Source organism: Drosophila ficusphila, unplaced genomic scaffold (assembly GCF_018152265.1).
Source record: "Drosophila ficusphila isolate 14025-0441.05 unplaced genomic scaffold, ASM1815226v1 contig_286, whole genome shotgun sequence".
Lineage (NCBI taxonomy): Eukaryota > Metazoa > Arthropoda > Insecta > Diptera > Drosophilidae > Drosophila > Drosophila ficusphila.
In genome coordinates, this window is record NW_025064189.1 from 3,694,214 (window position 1) to 3,710,739 (window position 16,526).

The 16,526-nt window shown below is 44.8% G+C and overlaps 3 protein-coding genes across 13 annotated transcripts; 2 read left to right on the forward strand and 1 right to left on the reverse strand.

The window, feature by feature from the left end:
• The first annotated feature begins 58 nt into the window (after nucleotides 1-58).
• LOC108089518 (MRN complex-interacting protein) lies at nucleotides 59-815 on the forward strand. The gene is made up of 2 exons (XM_017187845.1): nucleotides 59-155; nucleotides 214-815. Exons 1-2 carry the CDS (start codon nucleotides 105-107, stop codon nucleotides 661-663), a joined length of 501 nt encoding a protein of 166 aa, XP_017043334.1. The 5' UTR covers nucleotides 59-104; the 3' UTR covers nucleotides 664-815.
• On the reverse strand, nucleotides 766-6,747 carry LOC108089517 (zinc finger RNA-binding protein). 3 transcript variants are annotated; one of them, XM_017187842.2, is made up of 6 exons: nucleotides 6,639-6,747; nucleotides 6,304-6,399; nucleotides 4,805-6,232; nucleotides 3,868-4,368; nucleotides 1,843-2,033; nucleotides 766-1,722 (listed from the first exon to the last, which is right to left on the reverse strand). In XM_017187842.2, exons 3-6 carry the CDS (start codon nucleotides 6,213-6,215, stop codon nucleotides 1,195-1,197), a joined length of 2,631 nt encoding a protein of 876 aa, XP_017043331.2. In that variant the 5' UTR covers nucleotides 6,216-6,232; nucleotides 6,304-6,399; nucleotides 6,639-6,747; the 3' UTR covers nucleotides 766-1,194. The 3 variants fall into 3 exon arrangements, with proteins under 3 accessions (XP_017043331.2, XP_017043332.2, XP_017043333.1); XM_017187843.2 differs by lacking the exon at nucleotides 6,304-6,399 and having other exon boundaries at nucleotides 6,639-6,734; XM_017187844.1 differs by lacking the exons at nucleotides 766-1,722; nucleotides 1,843-2,033 and adding an exon at nucleotides 3,250-3,294.
• A 676-nt stretch (nucleotides 6,748-7,423) lies between these two features.
• LOC108089504 (transcription initiation factor TFIID subunit 4) lies at nucleotides 7,424-16,226 on the forward strand. 9 transcript variants are annotated; one of them, XM_017187810.2, is made up of 10 exons: nucleotides 7,424-7,575; nucleotides 8,465-8,956; nucleotides 9,826-9,987; nucleotides 10,206-10,823; nucleotides 11,793-12,356; nucleotides 12,423-12,647; nucleotides 13,042-13,938; nucleotides 14,001-14,174; nucleotides 14,235-14,360; nucleotides 14,459-16,226. In XM_017187810.2, exons 2-10 carry the CDS (start codon nucleotides 8,600-8,602, stop codon nucleotides 14,615-14,617), a joined length of 3,282 nt encoding a protein of 1,093 aa, XP_017043299.1. In that variant the 5' UTR covers nucleotides 7,424-7,575; nucleotides 8,465-8,599; the 3' UTR covers nucleotides 14,618-16,226. The 9 variants fall into 9 exon arrangements, with proteins under 9 accessions (XP_017043299.1, XP_017043304.1, XP_017043303.1 ...); XM_017187815.2 differs by having other exon boundaries at nucleotides 7,463-7,519; XM_017187814.2 differs by lacking the exon at nucleotides 7,424-7,575 and adding an exon at nucleotides 7,598-7,674.
• Nucleotides 16,227-16,526: the final 300 nt, after the last annotated feature.

Here is a 16,526-nt window from a genome sequence, read left to right on the forward strand (position 1 = left end):
ACAATTTGGTTCACTTACTGGTTCCAGTAAATGTGCTTTTCCAGCCCTGGTCTTTAAAGCCGCTCCTGTTTGTTTTGTATTGCAGTTTCGCTCCCAATTTTAAAATGTCGCAGCAAATTCGAGTTGTCCAGTGCATTCAATGCAAAATGTATCAGGTATGTACAAAAGCCAATCAATTAAATATCAATTCTAAAAAAAGAATTGCTTTTTGAGGTTGACATAGTGAAGAAAGCTAACAAATGGGAGTGCAAACTTTGCCGCCAAAAGCAGAATTTGCTCAAGGAGTTATTTCGGGGATCAGGACCCGAATGTCGAGCCAAGGTGCAGCAATTAAATTTAGAGCGTGGAATGCAAGAAGAAAAACTTGAAGAGAAATTATTAGACAAAGCAATGCAACAAATGGAGGATGACGAAAACCTTTCTGAAGAACCGGAAAATATTCCAATTCCCACAAAAGTTAATAAATGGGCAAGCTATGTGGATGGACCTATTGAATGCAATCGAAAACCGACAGGAGCACCGGAAGTAAAAGATCTGGACGAGGAAATCTCTATGAATTTTAATAAATCTGAGAGAAAACTATCAAGACCCGCTAAACGTCCTGCGGAAAGTAACCCTTCAGTTAACAAGAAAATTAACTCGAAATGGAGCGATTTCTTGTAAACTAATTTGAATAAGATATATACTTTAAAAGATAGATGTAACTTTAGATGAGTGATAATGAGATCACATATTTCGAAAAAGTAATTTAAAAAACTCAAATGATTTTAGTTGTTCAATACGTTTTATTAAAATCCGTGTTGTTCTTGTATTTATATATTTGTCTGTGAATCTTTTGAGGACCAAGATGACCACATCTAATCTGAATACATTTGCCTTCCGATGCACTAATGCTAAAAAATACAAGTTTGCATAATCCGCTAAATATTGTTAGTTAAAGTTTGCTTTATAGGGGGTTCACTAATTGCCAATTGGGCAACATGTTGGACATGCATAGCTCCAGTGCCCTTATGCCCCAATTGGTTTGAATACTCGTGGAGAATAAGAGTTGGTTATAGTTAAGTGACGCTTTGTTGCGAGAATTTATCATGAGAGAAATTGTAATATTAGTATCCGACTACGTGTTTATAACCTATAGACGCTGCCTAAGCACTGCTACCGGTGGAACCGGCACCCTCTTTTTTGGCCACCTTCTCATCGGAGCCGGTCTCGTCGATGTCGTTGGATTCGGTCTCCCCGCCGGGGGGCACCACCTGCCTTCCCCGACGACCTGCGCCGCTTGCGGTTGACGCGCCATGGACGCATGGGAAACTTCATAGCCGGCAGCGGCTCCATACCAAGCACCTTGTAGATCTGGCGGAAGGCAATGTAGCGCAGAAACAGCTGAGCCGACACAGTGAGATCCTCGCGTTCCTGTTTGGTCAAATCGAGCAGGGCGTCGGTTGGATCTTTTTCGCAGGGATCCAGCAAGCCAGGCCCATTGATTAAAAATCCGGACGATAGGGCCTCCATGATGCGGCGCATACAGTCGCCTGGTGAGATGGGAAAGCCAGCCGACGAGATCACCTTCTCCACAAGGAGTTCCAACGACCACTGAGGTAGTGCCTGCCAAGACGCCACGCGCTGACAGAGATCTCTTAGGATGCGAATGACCATCACGCAAGACTGGAGTCCAGTGGCCCGAGCCTGGAACCACTTGGCGTGTCGCAGATCAGCCAAAGCCTGAAAAAAATCAAATCAAATTATAATTATATGTATTTCTTTCGTAAAGCCGATTTCCGCAAAAAAATGAATAACTTTGAATGCTTTTGATTGGTTATCTGTTCCTAATAAACTACTTACACGCAGACAGGGCTCACGAGGCAAGTATTCGGCATCGCCTTCACCTTCCTCGCTGGTGGTAGCCTCTCCTGGATTGGTGTCGCGCAGCAAAGGCGAAGTGAGAGTGATCTTGACCGAAACAGCCTCATCCAACACAACTAGGGCGGCATCCTCGGCGTTGACCTCCACGCGATAATTGACCTGAACTTCACCTGAAATCGAGAAAGCAAGAATGCAAGGAATGTTTGAAAAATGTATTTGAAGAAGACTAAAAACATCGAAATACTAGATTCGACTTGGAAAAAGAGACAAACATTGTGGGTGAAACAAAGTTCCAGGTGTGGCCCGCAAAATGCACGAATACATTGTAAAATAGTGATTGGCAAAAATTGTTTCAAATGGGGACTTGATGCACGGTATGAAAAGCACGAGTAATGTTTGTTTCTTCCCACGATCCTCGTATTCGCTCGCTTCCCAGCAAACAGGAGATTCGTTCGACTTGCGTGCTGGGATCGGTATCTCCGTTTCGGGTTACGGGTTTTGTTTTGTTTGGGTCTCGTAAACGGAATTGCAAGCTCGAGACTCGGACTCGGCGTCATCCACCCGTTGCAATTCCACTTAGAGCGCGCACATCTGTATTTTTACTGAATTTCGACTTGAATTATATTACGGAATTATCTTGTTTGTTTGTTGGTTAGTTTTGCATTAAAATATTGAACGAAATTTATGGCTGCGGGAAACGTTGACCAGACGTCTCGTTCAGTATTCTCCATTCACCGGGCGCAACGCAAATTTCGGTCGCAATTTTTGTTTGCATTTACATATATATATATAGTACTTTCTATATTTTTGACAATCAAGCTTGATACACACAATTCGGCCGCTTGGACATATATATGTATACGATATTACAGAGTATAGATATATTTGCTTGGTTTCAAGTAAGAGATGAGGCGCCACATCGGCGCTGCAATTTTGGGGTCAAGCACTTGCACTTTGCATTTGGCATTTCGCGTCTCGTGTGTGGATCAATCGCATTGCTTCTTGGCGTGTTGTTGTGTTGTTCAACTTCTTGGCCAGGCCATCAAAGGACTTTATTTACACAAAGTTTCATCTGGAAACGGGCGCGCGCGCAAACTTTGTATAAATATATTCCTTTGGTTCGAATTTCAGTTGGTTAAGAGTTTCAGTTTGGTTTGATGGTTTCATCAAGGACACCACACCACATTTGACTGCAGGAGACTGGACTTGTGGCGCCGAGTCCGCGCTTGTTACCGTGACGATCCGCCGGTGGTGCTTGTGGAGTGGAGCGGAGCGGAGTGGAGCAGCAGCAGCCGAGCGGGAAGAGGAGCAACCTGGGAGGGCTGAGCTACAGCTACAGACGGCTAACTGAACGACACACTTTAGACTCTAGACTCACAGAGCTTCTAGGCTAAGGCTCGAGGCTCGAAACTTATCCTGCAGAGAGAAAAGCTGAAAACGGCAAATACGTTTTTATTCGCAATTAGTTGCTGTGTTGACTGGGGCGTTGGGCGCGGTTTGGCGGGCGTGGCAATCTACATCCACCGCAACAACAGGGCTCAACTCTAGTTGTCCTAGGTTCTATGTACAATAATTTTATTTAATTAAATTTGATTTATTATTCAGACTTTTTCCACACAAATTGCCCGTCGAACGTGAACGTAATGAATAGCGAATGTGAACGGATCGTGAGTTGCGTTCATCTTGCATCTTTACCGCTTCGAAAATCGTTCTTTTTTTCTTTTTTTTTTTTTGGTTAGTTTTATTTGACTAGTTTAAGCCGCTTCCATTTGGCCAAATTCACCTGCGCTGGTCAGCGTGAAATTGGCCAAGCTAAGAACGTGTTTATTTATTAAATTTTTTGTTTTTGATTATGGTTCTTTGTGAGGCTTTTTAGCCGCGTTTGTCACTCAAGCCATTTCTCTGGAAAAAGTTTCTTCTGTGCCTCTCAATAGGACAACCGAAATGTCATTCAAGAATAGTGCTATGCAAGGACTACAGTTGCAGCTGCCTCGTCTCACTTACCTGCCACCTCCTTGAGTTTGTCGGGCAGCACGTTAGCCACACGCTGTAGAAGACCCGCCGTCGGCTTTTCCGCACAGAGAACGACCAGCTCGACGGCATTGTCGCCGTGAAGCAGCAGTCCCTTAGCCAAGTAGCCTACACGCATCACTCCCTTCAGGATGCGCACCACATTGCCACCGTTGTCGGCGTCCTTGTGGAACGAGAAGATCTGGTTGTCGCGTCCGTCCTTCTCGGACGGCTTGTCGGCCTTATCCTTCTTATTGGCCGCTCCGGCATCGCTGGGCTGCTCGGCCAAGGCGTCGGATACCAATTTAAGGGCTCTTTCAGTGTGCGACACGATGCGTTGGATTGTCTGCAGCTCCTCCTCCTTGGGATAAATCTCAGCGTGACGCGCAATGGCATGGCGATCGTCGGTGCTCTCCGGACGACGCACGTTTCCGCCGGGCATCATGCCAAAGTGCGGCGGAGGCCCATTGCCCATGCGACCGAAGCGCTGGGCACCTGAAAAGAGACATAATGCATCAAATTTCAGTTCATATTCTGAATCGTATTTAGTTTCAGATTCAACGCTAGTCACTAGTACAGAACTGACAAAATACTAGTAAATCCAAATACCATAAAAAAAAAAAAATTTGAACCTTAATCAATTAGCATGTAAATAAATAGCCACATGATTAAATAAATCATTCGGAAAGCTGATAACACAACAGGTACCATAAGTAACCTATGTACTTTGAAAATTCATTTAAGTTTTAAATAAATAAAAGTATGACTAATGACAAAATAAAATAATAAATAATAAATTGCGTACTACGCAATCTAATGTGAGTGGTCAGATGGTGCTTTTAAAAAAGTTGGTTCCACTTGTGAGTGATATTTTTTCCACCAAGGAATTGGTGGAATTACCCACCCCAAGACTAATTGCTTGTGAACTTACCTCCGAAACTGCGCGACATCCAGTTGTTGTAGTCATACTCCTCGTTGTACTGGCGATTGCGCTGCTCCTCCCAGTAGCTGCCGTCGTGATCGTCGCCGCCGCGATGCGAGGACATCATGGCCCGGTTGGCACGGGCCTCGGCCAGACGCCGCTGCCGAGGAGTGGGCTTAAAGTCCACTACCAAGTCGGGCTGCACCTTGCGCTTGTACTGCAAGCGATGGCGGCGGCCTTTCATGTGCATCTCTTTGGCGTTAGGGTCATTAAACTTGCAGTCGCACAGCTTGCAGTTGAAGCTTAGTATTTTGCCCTCCTCGTCCTTGACCTCCTCGATATACTCGCCTCCAACCGGCTTTATATTGTCCGTGTTCTCGCCCAGAGAATCGTCTAGGTTGTCATCGAGTTCTCCAGCCGCATCGCTCTCGTTGGAGCCCCCTTCAGCCTTGACGGCGCCAGTCGCTCCTGCTGATCCGCCAGATCCGGCAGCGGCGGGCACAAAGTTGATTTTGCCCATCTTCTTCGGCTCCTCCGAGGGAATCGGTTTGCCCAGCTTCTGGTGCAGTTTGACCACCTTCTGGTGCTTGGCACCTCGCACATGGGCGGCATAGGCATCCGTGCCAGTGCAGGTAACATCACACAGCTCGCAGTGGTAGTTGTTGCCTCTATTTTGGGTGGTGCTGGTCGCACTAGCGGACATCTTTAGCGAGGCCTCGCGCTTCTTGTGCTTCTGGCCCTCCAGATGTTCGCGATAAGTCTGCGGTCCGGCGCAAGAGATCTTGCAAACCTCGCAGTAATGCAGCTGCTGAGGCCGTGGGGGCGCCTTGGGACGCATTCCCCTTAGGGCTGGAGCTCCCGGGATGGTCGGCCCCATCTTGCGTTGATACCAGTTGTTGCCACCGCCGTTGGGCTTTTGGTTGGGATTTCCCTGATGCTGCTGAGCCACATACATGCTGGCCGCATTGTAGAGGGCCGTATCGTAGCCGCTGTAGCTGTTGCCCGAAGGCGGAGCAGAGTTGGGAGGTTTTGGGCCACCATTCGACTTGTCCATCTTGCCCTTGACTTGATTCTTGACTGGCGGCGCAGAGTAGTGAGTCTTGCTGACGGAGGCTGTCGAACCAGAGGCGTTGTAGCCGGCCGAGGACTGCTGGTAGAATGTCTTACTGGCGTCATAAGACTGCATGGCATTCCGGTAGTCGCCGTATCCACCGTATCCCCCCGCCCCCGGAGGACCCGAGGAGGCGCCAGCGCCCGCCCCGGCTGCCCCGCCGTAACCACCCTGTCCGGCGGCAACAGCGGCGTTTTGATAGGCGGCCGCATTCGCGTAGGTGGCATTGGTTACCGCCGGGTACGAGACCTGGCCCGTATTGTATTGGGTGCCGCCATAGTTGAACCCGGCGTAGTTGTTGTTGGCCATTGTCGTCGTTGGTTGTGCTGCAATTACGGCAATCGAATTTGTTTGTGGTTATTTATTTGCTGTCCCCCCCATTCGGTGCGCTACTTACATTAGTTGCCAATCCCAACTCAACTTTCGATATTTATGCGACTACGGATTTATTCGGGAATTTATATGTGCTTTCCGCGTAATAGCCTGTTTATAGCTGTAAAAGCAAAGTGGTCTTAGTCACGTCATGTCGCAAAGAAGAGCCAGCCCCCTCCATTTTCCTAACCATTTTTTCTTTGAGACCTTTTCTCTATCGATTTTTACCCTGCAACTTTAAACGCACTTTTCGCGTGTTTCGGCAACATGCAAGTGAACACACGCGGGAAACCCTTTCTGAGCAATTGTCCTAGCACATGCTGCACATGTTTGGTAAACGATTATTGTAATTTTAATTACCTCAATTCGGTGAAATGAAAATTTCCTTCTCGTCTATATGCGCCGGTAGAGATGAGCTGAATGCTGTCGTAGCGGTGGGATCGACGCGTTTAAAAAAATGTGACTATCGATATTTTGATAGTTGTGTATTTAAACTCCAGTTTAACCTTCATACGAAAGTGTTTTGTTTTAATAAGTTTTTCACTAAAACTAATGAAAAATATTTTAAAGTTTTTAAATATTTGGATTAAGCGGACTTTAGATATAATAAAGAAAACCCAATTAAAATTGGTAAAGCTTCAAAAAAAAAAATTATTTTAAAGGCAATAAAGGCTGCAACGTTTAGATGACTTCCAGTCCCACAAACCAAATGACTTTCTTTTGCGCCACACTGGAAATTAAAAAAATGGAATTATTTGGGTCTTAGTGACCATGACATGACATAATGGGTATTACATTTTTATGCCGCTGCAAATAGTTCATGAATTATAAAGAAATCAAAGTATTTTTAACAAAAAATTTTCTTCAAGAACTAAGTAAATATCTAGGAGAGGCATAGATCGTCTTATGATATTATTGCTATATATTAAGGAAAACTTTTTATAAAAGTTTTATGTGTAAGCCAGACTATTTTTGGCAAAAAAAAACCTTTTAAGCCTTATATGAGGCGCAAAATCATTTAGCAATAGCGAAAAATGTGTCAATGGAATCAAGGTGTAATAATTCGAGAGCCAGAGAGTATTGCCAGAAAGTTTAAATTCGAGTCACCATCAAACGCGTTTTCTTTGGTACCAATCGCTCATCCCCATAACGGTCACACTGCACACACACTCGTCCGTACCTCGGCGGTCCGTAAACAATATTTACTCGGTTTTCGGCCAAATCGCCAGAGAAACGCAACGGTAAATCTTTTAAAATGCGCCTCAGTGCACCGAGTTTAAACGGAAAATGAATTGAAGTGAGTGCATCGGCCCCACGGCCCCAAAAATTGTCCCCGACTTCTGCAGGCTGTACAAAACTGATACTGATTCACACACACGCTCGCACATACGCACACGTACGTTGGTACATGCCACCACCCGCTGGCCGAAAAGTAGAAATTACTAATACTACGGTTGATCACTGAAGATATTTAAAGGCAACTAGTAGGGTTTATGTTATCAATTTTTAAAACACATATTAAATGAATATCTTGATTTTTTAAAATAAAATCCACAAATAAATTAAGGATTGAAGCTAAACTATTTTAAATAGTGTGGTTAACGAAGTTTGCGAACTCTCCACCCGCATAAACATCGGACCTTGCCAGACCGCCGGTTACGTGTTTTTCACCCGCGATCTGGCAACGCCAGCCCTCCGATTTTCGCTTTGCACGCGCATCGTGAAAATGGCGGCGTTCTGGCACTGTCGCTGCCAAATTTTTTGTACATCAAAATAATCAAAATAAAGCGTTTCTCCGTGCTCAACAATCAGTCCGTGGTGGCTCGCGCGTGTGTGTGTGCGCAGGGAAAGACCGCCGATCGAAAAAGTGTAGAAAAGTGACATCGGGAGCGAAAACAAAAGGCATCAAAGTTAGCAAAGATAACACACACGCGACGACGACTACGACGGATGCGCCAGGAGAAAGGCGAGTGCGAGTGAGCCAGCGCAGCACTAAGTTAGCGGAGCACCCGCTTTTTATTTTTTGGCCAAGGTGAATGCGACTTATTACCTGTGTATGCGCGGCGCGTCCTCCAGGTGTTCGCTACTTCGGGTTTATGGCATAGGGCCTCCAGGTAGCTGGGTGTATTATCTTCACCTACCTGTTTCGCGTATAAATACTAACTGCGCCTCCCCTTGCCTTGCAGTTCGCTTCTGGAGCGCACAGCATGTTCCGTGTGATTCGCCAACGCAGGATGTGTGCAACTAGTTGATCGGAACAGGACGACACATACACACACACAGAAGTCTAGAGCACTCGCCAAACATAAACACACAGCACGATGAACACCAGCCAGACAGCTGCCGGCAATCGCATCACCTTCACCAGCCAGCCGCTGCCGAATGGCACCATCAACATAGCCGGCAATCCCGGCGCGGTAATTTCCACGGCCCAGCTCCCCAACACGACGACCATCAAGACGATCCAGGCGGGGATCGGTGGTCAGCATCAGGGATTGCAGCAGGTCCACCATGTCCAGCAGCAGCAGCAACAGGCGCAACAGCAGACGCAATCCGTAGGTGCCACCCAAACACAAACCCTAGTTATTAAATCCAACCACCATGCTGTCACCCTGCCGGCGGGTCTAGTCTCAAGTGCACCAGCAGGAATCGTAACCATGACCAAGACCATCAATCAGGTATCCACATTAAAGCTAAACCCACTTCTCGGGCGCTAGGCGATCGCAAGTCGGGCGTATCACTCGTCCAATTCTGTTCCTAATCCGAAATTTCCTCAACTCCTCGCTCGAATCGGATAGTAGTGGCCGCACACACACTTTGGTTGTACCTTATACTTTTATTACGCTTTCTGAAAATCCCATATCCCAGTCCGAACCGGGTAAAACCCGGACTTGATCATTACTCACTCTTTAACGTCCCTAAATCCAGGCCCATTCCTTACCTTTCAAAATATCCTTGATCCTTGAAACCGTACCATTTAGGCTTAAATGTCTTCTTGAGCAAATTGGTAAAGGGAATTTGATATTTTAAACTACATATATTAATTTCATTTGTATAATCAACATTTAATTCGAGTTAAAAAAAACCTCTTCCAAATTTACTCTATTTGCCTAAATCATGTTTCCTTCGTTTTCCAAGTGAAAAATCACCTGTTAAGTAAACTTTATCGGCTGCTGATCATTTATCTATAGCTATCAATACTGTCCCCTACGCTAAAAACATCCTTCAACCTCGAATCCCTAAATATTCCAACAAACGCAAGCACTTTAGTACCATTATATTTGTAGACATTTTGCTTTCAATGCTCGCTTGGTAAAAAAAAGTAGAAAACACGCCTTCAAATTTGGTGAGCACAACGAGGATCGGTCAAACAAATTATTATTTAATGAGGTCCTTTGAGCGATAATCGCCAATTGTTGCATGTTGTAGGCCAACTTAGCATCCCGCAACCCCCTTTAATGCTTCCTCTGCCCCAAATCGACTTTGAAATGTCTGATGAGATAAGCAATCGATTGATAGACTAATGATAATGTTGTGTACTTCCCAGGCCGGTCAACCTCTGCTGAACTCGATGCTGCCGGCGGGCGTGGTGGTGGGCATGCGCCACCAGGCGCCGTCGCCGCAGCAGCAGAAGAATGTGCCCACCAATCCGCTCAGCCGAGTGGTGATCAACACTCACATGGCGGGCGTAAGGCCGCAGAGTCCATCGGTGAGTATGAAGGATAATGAAGCTTTTTGCTACGGTTGTTGTGGTGGGTTCTTCTCTACTAACCCACAGAGCTCCCAAAAACCCTAACCCAAACACACTCCTCACATACGCGCATGTGCACAGCCCACCATTCACACAAAACACACAGCCATACACCATACACACCATGGTCCAGCAGATGAAAACCGAGTCTCTCTGTCTTCTCTCTCTACTTTTAGATAACTTTAAGCACACTTAATACGGGTCAGACCCCGGCATTGCTGGTCAAGACGGATAACGGATTCCAGCTGTTGCGCGTGGGCACGACGACGGGTCCGCCGACGGTGACACAGACTATAACCAACACCAGCAATAACAGCAACACGACCAGCACCACAAATCATCCCACAACCACACAGATCCGTCTGCAAACTGTGCCGGCTGCAGCTGTAAGTAGATACCAACAACAACAACATCAGCAGCAGCAACAGCAACAACAACAGCAGCAGCAATCGCAACAGCAACAGCAGCAACAAACAACCAGCACTACCGCCAGCACTAGCATTGCACTGCGCAAAACGATTGTCCGTACTTCATCCACAGTCCCATCCAGCAATAATAATAACAATAATAATAGTATTATCAATGCCACAACCACCACCAACACCACCACCACTACCAACAACAACAACAAACCCGCTACTAACCAGCAACAGCAGCAGCAACAGAAGCTCCAACAGCAGCAACACCTCAAGGCCCAGCAGCAACATAAACAGCAGCAGCAACAGGCATCCGCTGCGGCTGCCGCTGCAGCAGCTGCCGCGAATGTGGCAGCCACCATAAAGATCAAGCAAAACGTAAAGAGAAGCCAGCAGGATACTCCTCCTCGATCTGTTTTTTTTTTTTGCTCTTCTCTCCTCTGTTCCTCCTTTGTCTGTTATGCATTTGGATTTGATCTTCTTATTTATACATATAACTACGCCTACGCTTCAGTTCCGTTTTGGTTCGTCGTCACACGCGAACACTTCATTTTGATTTATTCAGAATACTCTCATAATTTTGCATATATATAGTATATATGTAAATGTACTGCATGCTGCGTTGTGTAACCGTCTGTGTAATTTGGATACTCCTTATTTCGATTCGATTTAGTTTTATGCGCTGCCTACGAGTTGCTGTTTCAGGCCAAATGATATAATATAAGGTCTGGCTTTCGGGTTGCCCGGCTGAACCAACGATGTGTGCTGGGCTGTTGTTTTATTCCCGGCAATTCCCTCCTCCAAATCAAAGTTTCTCAACCGAATTTCACTAGAGTATAATGCCTTAAGCCGATGTTTACTAAACTATTTCCCCATTTCATTATAAATAGAATTTGGCGATATCGTACTTAACTACGATAAATTTTTTCGCAAAACTTCATTTCATATCTAAAGTAAACTTTAGTTTTATGTACCATAATAATGGTATATATGTACATCAATGTTTTGTTATGCATTTTTTATTATTCCTTGTTCGGATGAAAATAATTTAGTACCTCAAGAATAATTTTACATTGCACCAGAAGGCATTTTACTGTAACGTCTTCAGTTCATCTCATTATCCATTCTCCAGCCATAGTCCTGCCCCCTGCACACATAATTGGAAACCAGGACCCTTGAACCTGCCCATTCTAAAAAAAAAAAAGAACCATCATCATCTTTATTCTGCTATACAATATTTTAAATAATTATTCTAACGCTTTTTGGTCTTAATTTTGCACTACTATATATATTGTTTACTATTTTATCTCAACAATTTAATAATTAAATGATTACTTTCTGCCGCAGTCAATGACCAACACGACCGCGACCAGCAACATTATTGTCAATTCGGTAGCCAGCACTAGCTATGCGAACTCATCGCAGCCGCCACAGCTGACGCAATTGAATGCGCAGACGCCACACCTGCCGCAGATAACGCAAATTCAAACGATACCGGCCCAGCAGTCCCAGCAGCAGGTGAACAATGTAAGCTCTGCGGGAGCGGTGGCGACGGCAGTAAGCAGCACGACGGCGGCAGCAACGACGACGCAGCAGGGCAATACCAAAGAAAAGTGTCGCAAGTTTCTAGCCAATTTAATCGAATTGTCGACACGGGAACCGAAGCCGGTGGAGAAGAATGTGCGCACCCTCATCCAGGAGCTGGTCAATGCGAACGTGGAGCCGGAGGAGTTTTGCGACCGCCTGGAGCGATTGCTCAACGCCAGTCCGCAGCCGTGCCTGATCGGATTCCTCAAGAAGAGTTTGCCCCTGCTCCGGCAAGCGCTCTACACCAAGGAGCTGGTGATCGAAGGCATCAAACCGCCGCCGCAACATGTTCTCGGACTTGCCGGACTCTCACATCAGCTGCCTGTAAGTCAACGGAATCTTTAAAAACTTGTTGTATAGTTTTATATTAACACTTTCGGTTCTCTACAGAAAATCCAAGCGCAAATCCGTCCGATCGGTCCCAGCCAGACGACGACCATTGGACAGACGCAGGTGCGCATGATAACGCCGAATGCTTTGGGCACACCGCGACCCACAATTGGCCACACGACGATATCGAAGCAGCCGCCTAACATCCGGTTGCCCACGGCACCCCGTCTTGTTAACACGGGAATTCGCACCCAAATACCCTCATTACAGGTGCCCGGACAGGCGGTAAGTTGAGATTATTCTCTCATAATCCAATTAGTCTTTTGAGTGGGTCAAAAAAAACTTCCATCAAAAAAATATATAGCGCAAAACGTTCCTCAATCAGTAAATATACAATCATATTTAATATTAAAACTTGTTTACGGGAAATCCCCACCATATATTAGAGAAATATTCATAATGAATCCATTTAAATTAATGGATTCAGAATGTTCGCTATCTTTTAGATTAATACGTCAGAAGCCAATACATAAAATACAAATCTATCGCGCTCAGAATAACTTCCTATCTGTAGGTCCTTATAAATGTTTTAGCTATCGACAATTTAAGTGGAATAACTGATTTTTAATCCTTTTAACAAAACCTATTTTACAAACATATAACATATTTTCATTTACAGAATATTGTGCAAATTCGTGGACCGCAACATGCCCAACTGCAACGCACGGGATCGGTGCAGATTCGGGCCACCACACGGCCGCCAAACAGTGTGCCCACCGCGAACAAACTCACTGCCGTCAAGGTGGGCCAGACGCAGATCAAAGCGATTACGCCCAGCCTGCACCCGCCCTCGCTGGCCGCCATCTCCGGCGGCCCACCGCCGACGCCCACGCTGTCTGTTTTGTCCACGCTAAACTCCGCCTCGACCACATCGCTGCCGATACCGTCGCTGCCCACGGTCCACCTGCCGCCTGAAGCGTTGCGAGCCCGTGAGCAGATGCAGAATTCCCTGAACCACAACAACAACCATTTCGAGGCGAAGCTAGTGGAGATCAAGGCGCCGTCGCTGCATCCGCCGCACATGGAGCGGATCAACGCGTCGCTTACACCGATTGGAGCCAAGACGATGGCGAGGCCGCCGCCTATGATCAGCAAGACGTTGGGTAAAAAGAAACGCGACGCCATGGAAATGGACGCCAAGTTAAACAGTTCGATGGGAGCGGCATCAGCGGCGGCAAACTCGTTTTTCCAGCAGAGCTCCATGTCCTCGTCGATGTACGGCGACGATGATATCAACGATGTGGCCGCCATGGGTGGCGTAAATCTGGCAGAGGAGTCGCAGAGGATTCTTGGCTGCACGGAAAACATTGGCACGCAGATTCGCTCCTGCAAGGATGAGGTGTTTCTCAATCTGCCCGCCCTGCAAGCACGGATACGAGCCATTACGTCGGAAGCGGGACTGGATGAGCCGTCGCAAGATGTGGCCGTTCTGATATCGCACGCCTGCCAGGAGCGACTGAAGAACATTGTGGAGAAGTTGGCTGTGATAGCGGAGCACCGCATTGATGTCATCAAGGTGGGTTAAATATTTACTAATTAATAAACTAGAAAGTAAACTCGATCAATGAATTCTAACAGTTGGACCCACGCTACGAGGCCGCCAAGGATGTGCGCGGTCAGATCAAGTTCTTGGAAGAGCTGGACAAGGCCGAGCAGAAGCGACACGAGGAGCTGGAGCGTGAGATGCTGCTGCGGGCTGCCAAGTCTCGGTCGAGAGTCGAGGATCCCGAGCAGGCCAAGATGAAGGCGAGGGTAGGAGCTCAATCGCCTCTTCCTGGAGCCATTTGCTTACGTCTTTTTCTCCTTGTCTAGGCTAAGGAGATGCAGCGCGCCGAAATGGAGGAGTTGCGTCAGCGTGATGCGAACCTGACGGCGTTGCAGGCGATCGGACCCCGGAAAAAGTTAAAGCTGGACGGCGAAGCGGTCAGTGCGGGAGTGGTATGTTCAATAAAATTATTAGTAAAGAAAATACTTCAAATATAGCTAGAACACCAATTCAAGAGTGAGTCCTAAATGAATGTGTTTTCTCAAAACAGGGTTCCAGTGGCGGAGGAGTGCTAAGCAGCTCAGGATCTGCGCCGACGACGTTACGCCCGCGCATCAAGCGTGTGAACCTGCGCGACATGCTTTTCTACATGGAGCAGGAGCGCGAGTTCTGTCGCAGCTCCATGTTGTTCAAGACATACCTCAAGTGATCGCTGCTGTTGCCCATCATTCGCACCGTCTTCTCCTCACTGATCCTCCTACTCCGTGGACTGTCGTCATCGTTGTGTTTTCAGCTTTACGATTTCATCCATTTGCAATATAATTTAACCTCCATATTAACTGCGTCGCGTCTCCCCCTGTTGTTGTTTCTTTTTAGTTAGGCGCCCCTATTTAATTTCTATAATTACCATTTACATACTTAAACCCTAAATTCTAATCGTATTTGATTTTAAGCCTAATTTAAAGCTCGTTTATTTTTCCCAATAAATTGTCTGTAAAACTTAAACCAAACCAATCCAAAAACAAAACCAGAGTAACGTAAAGTAAACGAAGAGCATAAAATAATAGAGAGGAATATAAAAGTAAAGAGAACGCGCAGTCAGCGGGCGTTTGATTTGTAACTGTAAAATAATGTTTGCAACAACTGCATTGACGGCCTTATCTAAACGATATAAACATAATTATTAATATTAATTAATTAACTTAGTTTGTTAAACGAAAACGAAGCGTAATTTATAGATTATAAGTGAATAGAAGGCGCGCGCGCGACAAAAAGAGAAATCGAAACCGAATCGCAGATAAGAGGTTTTAAAAACCAATAAATCGGAACAAGTTCAGTAACAGCTAAAAACAAAACACATCAAAAACAGAAGCGAAAAGATATCCATTTAAACCATACATTGAATTAGTTATAGTTGTTTAAACAAAACAATGTAATTTTTAATTACCTATTATGTATAAACGGAAAACCAATCGTTAGGCAAGACCACAACAAACCCAACAAATTGTAAATACATGCTAGGCTACGATTTTCTAATAGATAACTAGGTAAACGCAAACGTAATTAACGAATTCTCGATGGCTAGGAACGGTGGAAATCTTAGCACACCGAAACAAATATGTTTTTATTAGTGGCGCTCGTTCATCCATTAAGAAACACGGTTCACTAGGCTCCCCGAATCCCCAACATCCCCGATCCAACAGGCCTACACACAAAATAGACAAATTTTATACAGTTAGCCAGATAAATCTTGTAAAATACAATCCCAAAAAAAAAAAATTAACAAATTTATTGACAACAATTGATGTAATTCAGTATAACTAAGCAAAAAGGAACAATTCTATAAAATTCTTTGTGTGTACATTAAATTATTATGATATACAAAAAAAAAACAGGCAAACGCAACCGTAAACACAGCGCATAGTTTGGTAGGCATATAACTGAATATATATATATTATTATGTTTTATCATTAAGCAAAAAAAATAAAAGAAAAAAATTCATAAAACTTTTCAACTGAGCACGGAATATTAATAGTGGGGATGATACAGAATTTATTTAAGTGCGCAGTGCTTTATATTACAATATTTTTCTTATACAAATTATTATTTTATGACGGATGGAATATGTAACGGTATCTCAGTTAATTAGCTAGTTAAATCATTAAACATTATGTAGTTGAATTAAATATTTTTATTGATATTTTTATATTCATTTATTATGTTAATTACTCTTACTGAAATTTTGTGTAGCCCCCATAGAATGAAAATCTAACACAAAATAAATAGAACCAAATTTACATTTGGATTCAACCAGAAACATTTAATTGGACCTTTTCAATTTTTTCTTAGATTGGTTTTATAATTTGAGGGAGAACTTGAAGCCAAACACCTATCACTCGAAATAGTTTTCTGCTATATAGGCGTCGTTTCTTTTTGAGCTATAATTCTTCAAGCAAAGGCATTTCATCACTTAGAAGTCTTAAGGGACGGTTATAAGCGTAATGTATAGATTGATAAATTATATAGAATGGTTGATTTAAGCTTTGGCGCCATTATTTTAAAGCGCTTGGCATCCCTCAATCATTTATTTAGTATGACCCGCTTTAAGTAAGTATTT

Coding starts and splice junctions, on each gene's coding strand:
- LOC108089518 (XM_017187845.1), top strand. CDS start 105: ATGTCGCAGCAAATTCGAGTTGTCCAGTGCATTCAATGCAAAATGTAT. Junction 156..213: donor TTCAATGCAAAATGTATCAG/GTATGTACAAAA, acceptor TTGCTTTTTGAG/GTTGACATAGTGAAGAAAGC.
- LOC108089517 (XM_017187842.2), bottom strand. CDS start 6,215: ATGGCCAACAACAACTACGCCGGGTTCAACTATGGCGGCACCCAATAC. Junction 2,034..3,867: donor CAAACTCAAGGAGGTGGCAG/GTAAGTGAGACG, acceptor TCTCGATTTCAG/GTGAAGTTCAGGTCAATTAT. Junction 1,723..1,842: donor CTCGTGAGCCCTGTCTGCGT/GTAAGTAGTTTA, acceptor GATTTTTTTCAG/GCTTTGGCTGATCTGCGACA.
- LOC108089504 (XM_017187810.2), top strand. CDS start 8,600: ATGAACACCAGCCAGACAGCTGCCGGCAATCGCATCACCTTCACCAGC. Junction 12,357..12,422: donor GACTCTCACATCAGCTGCCT/GTAAGTCAACGG, acceptor GGTTCTCTACAG/AAAATCCAAGCGCAAATCCG. Junction 13,939..14,000: donor ACCGCATTGATGTCATCAAG/GTGGGTTAAATA, acceptor GAATTCTAACAG/TTGGACCCACGCTACGAGGC.